The sequence below is a fragment of the Esox lucius genome, chromosome 3 (assembly GCF_011004845.1).
Source record: "Esox lucius isolate fEsoLuc1 chromosome 3, fEsoLuc1.pri, whole genome shotgun sequence".
Taxonomy (NCBI): domain Eukaryota; kingdom Metazoa; phylum Chordata; class Actinopteri; order Esociformes; family Esocidae; genus Esox; species Esox lucius.
Window position 1 is genome coordinate 8,202,874 of NC_047571.1, and position 10,915 is coordinate 8,213,788.

Genomic DNA, 10,915 nt, shown 5'->3' on the forward strand with positions numbered 1-10,915 from the left:
TAATGCACCAGAGCAGTATTTTATACATTTGCACCAGGACAGTTCAACAAACAGTTGATTGAGCCTGCTGTCTGATTACAAAATGAATGGAGTCATGCTTTCTATCAATTATTTTGGCCTTTGTCTTTCGTCAATCGCTCAAAGGAAGGAGGGGCCAGTAGATATGACTGTCTTTGTTCAATAGAGCCATTGGTCTCAACAATGTTCCAACTGGCCACAACATTGAGGATGGCCAGGATGACTTGTTTTCCTCTGGCTTAATAAGTGGCTTCATAGACTACCCCCTGATGGAAACCTTGTTCCCACCCTTGAAACCCCTCCCCCATACTCCCAGAAGAGCCTGAATTACTCTTCAGGGCATGGACTCTATAAGGTGTCTGGAATGCTCTACTGGGTTGTTAGTCCACACTGACATGTATGCATTACAATGGTGCTGATGACTGGACAGCAGAATGTTTATAGTGAGAACAGTCCATTCCATCTCTACTGAATGTTGCTGTATTGCACAGGTGTCAAACTGGTTCCATGGTGGGATGAGTCTCTGCAGGTTTTCACTCTTACCTTGTTCTTGAGAGAAACAGATTTAGTGATAAAGATTCCATTAATTCTGGTAAACAAGAAACTTTATGTAAAACTACTGAATGCCACTGAATGTGACGCAATGTGAGTAGTGTAGCAGCAGTCATTTATTTCTAAGGCATTCCTTAACATTTGACAGCGGATAACAACGTTAAGCGCTCATTGGCTGTAGTGTACCTTCCAGGTAAGACCGATGCACAGACTTTGAGTATCTACTGTAACTTGGAGAGACACTGGGAACGTACACAGAAGGTGTGTTCAGAGCACTGGTGGCCGTTTTATTAACAAAAAATAACTATGAGGATGTGAGGGAGAAATCAAACAGAAAAGACAAACCCCTTTCATAGAGAGGCAGTGTCAACCCTGGGGCATTGGCTGGCTTGTCGATAGCTGCTGGGTTGCTGGGAGGCTCATCTGGCTCGGTTTGGGAGCTAGGATGCTCGCCTAGCTTGGCTGGACTTGGGGAGGCTTGTCAGGCTCTGCCAGGGCATTAGGAGGCTCGTCGATCGCTGCAGTGGTGCTGGGAGGCTCGTCTGGCTCTGCCGGGGCACTGGGAGGCTCGCCTGGCTCAGTCGGGGCCCTGGGAGGCTCGCCTGGCTCAGTCGGGGCCCTGGGAGGCTCGCCTGGCTCAGTCGGGGCCCTGGGAGGCTCGCCTGGCTCGGTCGGGGCCCTGGGAGGCTTGCTTGGATTTGTCCGGGCACTGGGAATCTAGTTGGTCACTTCCAAGGCACTAGGCATCTCGTTGGGTGCAGTCAGGACTCTGGGTCTTTTGCCAGGTGCATTTGGGGCTCTGCGCCTATCGCATGGCTCTTCGCACCATCTTTGTAGGTCCAGCATTATGTCCCTCTGGATCTACCGGGCACAGCAGGACTTTTAACTCCTTTTCTTTTAAGTTCTCTTCAGTCCTTTCTCAAGGATCATTACTTCACAAAGTAATAGATGTATCTATTTCTGAGGCCTTGTCATGTCCTCCTGTTCTCTTGCCCCACAATGACTGTTTACTGCCAAGTTTTTGGTCTCGACCATATGGGCCTCTTTTAATCAGGACTCCTCTGCCAGCCTTGCCACCATCTTTCTCTCCTCCTTACTCAGTCTCATATTATCTACTTTTACATTGGTTTCCTTCCTCTTTCTTTCCACTTCTCTTCTCTCCCTTACCTTGGCCTCATTCTCTCTCCCAAACTTCCTCTTTTATAAAATGTTTATTTCTTTTGCCCTCTACACTCTTTTCCTCCTCCTTAACAACGGCCTCCTCCTCTAAACTGAGCTCACTTCTTTTCTTCTCCTCCCCTTCATTCTCACCTTGGCCTCCTCCTCCAACCTCAGAGTTGTTACCTTGGCCTTCTTCAATAAAGCTTCCTTTTTTCTCTCATCTTCCATCTTTTTCACCTCTTTAATTCTGGCCTCCTGGTTTAACCTGGTCTTCATCTTGGACTTTTTCAATTGAACCTCCCTCTTTCTTTCATCCGCCTCAATTTTGCTCTCTTCTCTAACCATGGCCTTCTCCAACATGAGCTTTCTCCTCCAGTCCAGTTTCACTAAAGCCATTTTCTCTCTATTCTCCTCCTCCCTTTTCTTCTCCTCTTCCCTAAGCCTGGTCTCCTCCTTTAGCCTGAGCGTTCTCAGCCTGGCTTCTTCCAAAATAGCCATGTGGTTTCTTTTGCTTTCCTCCATGTTCACTGTTCGTCTAACCATGGCCTCCTTCTCCAACCTGAGAGTCCTCTGCTTGGCTGCTTTTAATAGAACCTCTTTGGTTCTATTCTCCTCCTCCATTTCCTTCTCCCCTTCTTTAACCCTGGCCAACTCCTCCAACATGATCTTCCTCATCCTGGTTTCCTTCACTATGGCCTGCTCCTTTCTTTCCTTCTCCTTTCTTTTCTCCTCCTCCCTAACCCTGGCCTCCTTCTCCAATCTAAGCTTTTCTTTCAATTTATCTTCATTCATGCCTAAATCCTCCTCCTTTTCTTTCTTCTCTTCTCTGGCCCTGACTGACTGACCCAACCTGATGTTTCTTAATCTGGCTGCTTTCTCAATCCTAATGCCAGGGTTCAGTGTTGTGTCCAACACCTTACCCCTTACTGCTTTCCTCTCCTCCACCAGACCAAAGATCAAATCAGTCTTCTCTGCCTTCATCCTTCTCTCCTCCTCTCTCTGCTCCCTACACTTTTGCCTGTCCTCAGCTTCTCTTCCTATCTTCTCATTCATTTTCAATATGTTAAGATATGTGTCTTTTAAACCTGTTTGAGAGATTGTTTGAGTTATTACAGTTTGGTCTTAATTTGGACAAAAACATAAACCAACAACCTAAAGCCATAATACATTTAATATAGGCCTACTAAGTACATTAACATTTAGGTTTGAGTAAATTTACATAACTTAGTATTTATAAAAAGTAAAAATGTCATTCATAAAATGCTACTTGTGACCATAGAAAAAATTACATAACATTACTATTTAATTAACATATTTGTATGATACATTATGTTTTGTGTGGTCTTGCATCAAATTGGCAAATTTAAAAGCTCCCAAACCAGCCCAGTTTTGGAATGAAGAGTGGTTGCGTACTTCTAGCCTTATTGGGTTCTTGAATTGAACTGCAGTGTCTTATTTGGTCTGAATTAGATGGGATGTTCGACTATTTTTAGACTCGGATCTTTGAGTCATTTAATTAACGTATGCAATCGTTCACGCATATCCACGGAAAGTAGGAGAACAAATCCGTCCGCAAGCCAGGGAGATGCGCGTCACTACGGCCGATGGGCACGTCCTGGGTCTGTTCTACAGGTTCATTGTCAGCCATTCGTAATAATGATTCAATTGAATGAGTCACTAAAAATAATTGTTGCTCTCCACTCTGGTTAAACGAGTCGTTCAAAAGAACGAATCATTCGCTAACTGCACAAACTGTCGTTCTAATGTGGTTTTCTATAAAATACACCAACTCGTGTTAAATTGTCTAATTTAATAACACGACGACAGCGTTTGATCGGGTAGAATTCAATAAAAATTACCTAGCTAGTGAAGTCATATCGCTAAACCGAAATTTGACTTGGTGCGTCTCAATGAAGCTGCTGCAGTTATAGCAGACCTTCGATCACTGCGCAACCAAGTCTACACATAGGCCTAATTGATATGGATGGAATGCTAAATGATCAATCTAAATCGTTCCTCAACTACAGGAGGATGTATCAAATGCAGTCAAACGTCACTGTTTTATATACAATTATACTAGCTATAAAACATATGCCAGCAAATAAAGTATAGCTTATCCTTGTAAAGGTTTTACAAAAGTAGCCTATAATAATATAAGGCTAACCAACAACGTGTTTCTAGTTCAAGGTGAATGCACCCTACAAAACTATTGACCAAATATAGCGGCGGAGAACAGGGTGCTGTGAACGCGTTGTAGCCCTGGGACATTTTTTAAATCAGTTTTAGCTTTGTATTCTCTGGTTTTCGACATACCGTGAGGCACGGTGCAGAAACATGTCCCCACTGATAAAAATATTTACCCGCGACTTTAGAAACATATTAAATATCTTGGAAATATTTGTTTTGTTTACAGGTATTTAAAAAACTGTAATATCTACTCACCAAATGTTCAACATGCAGACTGACCTTGCTTCCTAACTACCGCTCTAAAGTGCAGTTCATGACTGTGACGCAATCCAATTGAACATCTTTTTGTGACGTAGTAAAATAGATGTCGACTAAGAAATGAGGAAACATTTGTATTTGGGAACACATTGGACAAAAACGTTGATTTCACTTAGTTTCTATCCAAGGTGATAGCTATGCGATTGTGAAAGAAACAAAATTAATTGAAAACAGTCTGGTTCTTATCTCACTGCACATTCAACCTACATGTCTTGACTGGGAATCCTTGTGTTGGAGGGAACACATTTCATACCTTGATTGTAATCCCAAGGGGTGCTTGAACACATCGATTCAGCCATAATTGTTTACAAAGCTTAGACATTCTGGCCAGTCAGCTGAAAAATCCACCATATTAAGATCTGCTCATCGCAGGCCACTTCAGTACAGTCCAGTGTTTCCTCTTGAGCCATAGCAGTAATTTCATATACATGTGTTTGGGGCTGTTATCCTGCTGGAAGACCCACAAGCATCAATGAAAGACCCAGTGTCTGGACCATAGGTTGTACACTACGCTCCAGAACATGTTTTTCAGAAGTTTCTGGATTAAACTGGATTAAACGGTTTCAGTACGATAAAGGCATACTGTGACTGATAATGTGCAGCACATAACATAAACCTTTAAGACTAAGGAATGTAAATAATATTTGATATTATAATGTATTTTATAATGAAATACTCTAAATTAATGTAGTGTTCGCTGGAATTAATGTAAATCATTTCTGTATGGGGATATGTGTATCCTGTTGTCACAGTGGGCCTCAGAGCACAGTAATACACAGCAGAGTCAGACAGCTGCAGTCTCTGGATTGTCAAGGGGACTGAGTTTGTCTCGACATCTAGATCAGCATGAAATCTATCTTTAAACATAGTTGCATTGTCCCCAGTTCCAAATTAGAATCGCATAAGCATGTACTTTGGGTAGTTATTTATGACAGTAAGTTTTTGTAAGGGGGCTGTATAGTACACAGCAGTCAGACAGCTGCGGTCTCTGGATCGTGAAAGGGACTGATTTTGTAGTATCCACTAGAATGAGAAAACTATTTTGTGAACTGAAAGTAACCCAAGAATATCCAAACAAGTGCTAATAGGCAATGCATAATTCAAACATTTCTTTTGAATATTATTTAAATAGTGCATAAAAAACCTACAGTGAAGCAAACATTATTGGAGCGGACTTCACATAGGCTATGTGAAGGATTAGTGCCTACCTAAGCTATCACAAAACAAGACATAGGCTATGATATTTATTTATAAATTAACCGTGAATTAATCAGTTCTTGGCAATTCAGATGTTCTTGCATTCGTAAACACAGAAAGCAGTTCTGGCACCTCTCATATTAAAACTAAACTGGCGCTAAAATGTTGACGGATGATTAGATCTAAAATTAAACTCACCCGAAATGTAAACTACCCACCTGACGGGAGTGGAGGTGGGGCGATCTTAATTTCCAGCCCTGAATATGACATTTTCACTCACTATTATGCTGATTAATTTATGATACTGATTAATTCATGTTATACGATACAAATATGCACCAAGCTAGATTCCTGGCTGACTGCCTTCAGTCTGGTCATGCTTCTGACCTGGACTAGGTTTAAATAGACTCTGGATTCAGCCCACATGCATTTATGAATTATTACAATTTGTACTCTTTAATATGTTCAGAAGAGGACTGGTCACCCGTCTCAGCCTGGGTCCTCTCTAGGTTTCTTCCTAAATTTCGGCCTTTTTAGGGAGTTTTTCCTAGCCACTGAAATTCAACACTACTGTTGTTTACTCCTTGGGGTTTAAGGCCGGGTGTTTTGTAAAAGCACTTTATGACAACTGCCCAGCAAGCAATACGCCCAGCGGCCCACTAGTTTTCTGCCTTTGCAATCGGGCCGCCGGTGGGCCGCTTTCATTACAATGCCTTTCAACAATACCCTGATCAGCGGTTCACCACAATATTAGGTTTTATTTATAATAATTTTGGTCATATCACAAATGACACTGAACTGAATATAATCTAAACAATTTATTTCTAATAGTGCAAGATGCATACAAGAAACGTGCATTACACAGCAAGAATATAAAATAAACATGTGCAAATGAATTTAAATACATCTAAAAAATCTAATGCTGCAAGAAAACGTGTCCAACCACAGATTACAGTAAAATTACAGTTTTTGAATGTGAAAATGTACAAAATAAACATAATACAATACAAAATAAACAAGGGCTAGAATGGCAGTAATATACATAAGTGTGACCTAACAGCAATCAATAGTAATTGAATATCATAGATACATCAGTGCAATAATCTTATGAATGGTGGCATAACACTACAACTACAGTCAGAATTAAGAACATTCACACAGAGCTATAAATATATTAAGAGGATAATGTGATCATATACATAACACTTTACATAGCAGCAGTAAAAAAAAAATTAGTACTGTAGATTAGCAGCAATATTGGTTGTGTTGGTGATGTCATTCATATTCACGGCAGGTCCCTTGTATCGCCGCAACATCTTCTCCCACTTGCACAGTCAGCTGCCCCTTTCTGATACCTGGGGACCTGGTTCTGGACAGCCTCGTCAGTGGCATCCCGATTGGAAGGATTCTTCCTTATGGCTCCTGTAATACAGTAATCATATATTGTCCTTAAATGGACTGACAAGATTTTGAGAATTGCATGACATTCAAAACAAATTAAATGTTTAATGAAGACAACATGCTAGTGCAACTATATGTCACGGTCGTGGGATGGAAAGGACACAGGCGCAGAGTAGAGGTAGGGAAGGTAATCCATGTTTAATCAAAAAAAAAGAAAGAAGGACTCCAACAAACAAAAAGGCAGCAACCAGTGACGTGGGTCTTCCTTACACAGGATACACAAAACCAAAATGAACCACGCCTTGGGGCCTACAAACTAAACTTAAATAGGGTCCCCAATTGGAGGCAATAACTAACACCTGCCTCCAATTGGGGAAACCAAAAAAAGGAGTAGAGGTGGCTAAAGGCCACCTCCTGTCCTGTCCTGGCTATGCCCCGAGCCCAGCGCAGAGATGGCTAGGGGCACAGCCAGGACGTGAGAGTACCCCCCCCCAAAGGCGCGGGCTCCCGACCGCAAGACCGGGACGACCACACCCGGACCGGCGAAGGCTCAGCGCCCGGAGCCGCCGGCACAGGCCGGGGAGGCGGAGCCGCAGGGACAGGCCGGGGAGGCAGAGGGTCAGGAGACGGGAGAGCCGGCGGAGGGACAGGAGCCGGCAGGAGAGCCGGCGGCGGGTCGACAGCCGGCGGAAGAGCAGGAGCCGGGGGAGCCGGCAGAGGGTCGACAGCCGGCGGAGGAGCAGGAGCCGGGGGAGCTGGCGGAGGGTCGACAGCCGGCGGAGGAGCAGGAGCCGGGGGAGCCGGTGGAGGAATAGGAGACGGGGAAACCGGCGGAGGGTCAGGAGCCGGCGGAAGAGCCGGCGGAGGAGCAGGAGACGGGGGAGCCGGCGGGGGAATAGGAGCCGGCGGAGGAGCAGGAGCCGGGGGAGGCGGCGGAGGGTCCGGAGCCGGCGGAAGAGCCGGCGGAGGAGCAGGAGATGGGGAAACCGGCGGAGGGTCAGGAGCCGGCGGAAGAGCCGGCGGAGGAGTAGGAGCCGGCGGAGGAGCAGGAGACGGGGGAGCCGGCGGGGGAATAGGAGCCGGGGGAGCCGGCGGAGGGTCCGGAGCCGGCGGAAGAGCCGGCGGAGGAGTAGGAGCCGGGGGAGCCGGCGGAGGAATAGGAGACGGGGGAGCCGGCGGAGGGTCAGGAGCCTGCGGAGGAGTAGGAGCCGGCGGAGGAGCAGGAGCCGGTGGAGGAGCAGGAGCCGGGGGAGCCGGCGGAGGAACAGGAGCCGGGGGAGCCGGCGGAGGAACAGGAGCCGGGGGAGCCGGTGGAGGAACAGGAGCCGGCAGAGGAATAGGAGACGGGGGAGCCGGCGGAGGAATAGGAGCCGGCAGCAGGTCGGCAGCCGGCGGAGGAGCAGGAGCCGGGGGAGCCGGTGGAGGGTTGACGGCCGGCGGGGGAGTCATCCGCGGGCCCGGGCGGCGGCGGCCAGTCATCCGCGGGCCCGGGCGGCGGCGGCCAGTCATCCGCGGGCCCGGGCGGCGGCCAGTCCACGGCGGGTCCTGGCAGCGGGAGGAGCTGGCGGCTGAGGCCACTGGGCAGCGGGTGGAGCTGGCGGCTGAGGCCACTGGGCAGCGGGTGGAGCTGGCGGCTGCGGCTCCCAAGCAGCAGGGGGTGCTGGCGGGGGGCGCTGGCTGCGGCTCCCAGGCAGCGGGGGGCGCTGGCTGCGGCTCCCAGGCAGCGGGGGGCGCTGGCGGCGCTGGCTGCGGCTCCCAGGCAGCGGGGGGCGCTGGCGGCGCTGGCTGCGGCTCCCAGGCAGCGGGGAGCGCTGGCTGCGGCGGCTGCGGCTCCCAGGCAGTGGGGGGCGCTGGCTGCGGCTCCCGGGCAGCAGGGGGCGGTGGCGGCGCTGGCTGCGGCTCCCAGGCAGCGGGGAGTGCTGGCTGCGGCTCCCAGGCAGCAGGGGGCGCTGACGGCGCTGGCTGCGGCTCCCGGGCAGCGGGGGGCGCTGGCTGCGGCTCCCGGGCAGCGGGGGGCGCTGGCAGCGGCTCCCGGGCAGCGGGGGGCGCTGGCAGCGGCTCCCGGGCAGCGGGGGGCGCTGGCGGCGCTGGCTGCGGCTCCCGGGCAGCAGGGGGCGCTGGCTGCGAGAACCGGTACGGCGGGTCCCGATAGCCCCACCAGTCCTCACATCTCCCTACATCAGGGAAAGCCCTCATAGGCCCCACCGGCGTTGTTGCCCGACGCCTAGGAGCTGGCACCGGGCAGGGCTGGGGCACCTGGACTACCCCACACGTGAGCACAGGTGGCACGGCCGCGTCCTTCCACTCCGCCTGCCCCCACAGCACCCCGCCAACAAATTCTTGGGGCGGACACACGGAGGTTTGCTTACGTCGCCTCCGTCGACGTCTCCTCCGGGGTGGATGCTGTGGAGGCCCGGTGTGCCGCAGAGGACAGTAGGGGTTCTCCTCCTCCTCGGTGTCGCTGTCCGGCCAACCGAGGAGTTCCCCTACCGTCCATTTCTGCTGTGTCTCTTGGTGGTGGTTCATTCTGTCACGGTCGTGGGATGGAAAGGACACAGGCGCAGAGTAGAGGTAGGGAAGGTAATCCATGTTTAATCAAAAAAAAAGAAAGAAGGACTCCAACAAACAAAAAGGCAGCAACCAGTGACGTGGGTCTTCCTTACACAGGATACACAAAACCAAAATGAACCACGCCTTGGGGCCTACAAACTAAACTTAAATAGGGTCCCCAATTGGAGGCAATAACTAACACCTGCCTCCAATTGGGGAAACCAAAAAAAGGAGTAGAGGTGGCTAAAGGCCACCTCCTGTCCTATCCTGGCTATGCCCCGAGCCCAGCGCAGAGATGGCTAGGGGCACAGCCAGGACGTGACACTATAGTCTTGTTTTTACCTGATTGTAGAGCCAGCTGTGCCCTCAGCTTGACATTCTCTTCAGTCAGAGGTTTATCAGAAGCTAAAAAGCACAATGAAATGTCAATAGCTTAATAGTGAAATAAATAAAACTGCCATATCCATGTAATTTCAGAAAGGCTGTACAGTATTGCATTTTAGTAAAGTGCACACGTTCAGGCCAATGCAGTTTCATTAAGACAAGATGCTAGCGTAACTATAGTCTTGCTTTTACCTGATTGTAGAGCCAGCTGTGCCCTCAGCTCGACCTTCACTTCAGACAGCTGCTTGATCTTCTCCAAATGTTCTGAAGGTAAAGACAGGCAGTTAATTATTCAGTCCTAAATATCTGGTTATTTTACAATCAGAACTAAAAAAAAATGTATTCTTAACTTCACGTGCAGAGCTAAAACTTCCTCCTACCTCTGCCTTCTTGCCCTTAAACATTTAAATTGACAAATAAAATTGGAAGCAACATGCTTGAATAACAAGTTAAGCATCTGGGTTAAGTGAATGAACCCACACAAACCCATGTAGCAATCCTCTACATGGTGTCGTGGAGTACCTCTCTGGTGCCTTGGAGTACTGTGCTCGTTCCATCCTAAAAAATAAACATAAAAGTTGGTGAACAGGTAAATATGGTGTGTGATGGCAATTTCTAAAGTTCAAACAGTTCTATGAAAATGGTAGGTAAGACAGGAGAAATCAATTGCACAATAAACGGTTTAATATACTTGCAAGGAGAGAATATGCAGGTTACAAAGTAACAGTGAATAGTCTCTAAATTAATACAAGTCAATCAACAGTATTTAAGGACAGAAGATGGGTGTGACAAAATCCTGCACAATCCCCCAACTCAACAGGACACATTCCCTTTGTTCTATTATAACCTAAACTTCACACAAAGGACAGCTCTCCTTCCTCCTATAAGTAACTTCTTCAATTCTAAGAGCTCTTACAGCATCTGGACAGACAATAGATGCCCCGATGAGTCATACAGATGCGCAGATAAATTAGTACCTTTATAACCACCTGACACGAGTCAATGATGCCCCCTATGCAAATACCAGCTCCCCTACTTCCACCTTCCCTTCCCAATTTGAACAATGGAACTCAGTCCTTTAATCAGTAAGAATACATTGTAAAATTAATTTCCCTGACAGGTAAAACCAAGTAAACATTGCAGCAAT

At 48.0% G+C, this 10,915-nt stretch overlaps 1 protein-coding gene across 1 annotated transcript; it reads right to left on the bottom strand.

The window, feature by feature from the left end:
• Nucleotides 1–341: 341 nt before the first annotated feature.
• On the bottom strand, nt 342–4,209 carry LOC117593461 (histone-lysine N-methyltransferase, H3 lysine-79 specific-like). Its single transcript, XM_034288722.1, has 2 exons — nt 4,174–4,209; nt 342–2,816 (listed from the first exon to the last, which is right to left on the bottom strand). Exon 2 carries the CDS (start codon nt 2,782–2,784, stop codon nt 1,837–1,839), a length of 948 nt encoding a protein of 315 aa, XP_034144613.1. The 5' UTR covers nt 2,785–2,816; nt 4,174–4,209; the 3' UTR covers nt 342–1,836.
• Nucleotides 4,210–10,915: the final 6,706 nt, after the last annotated feature.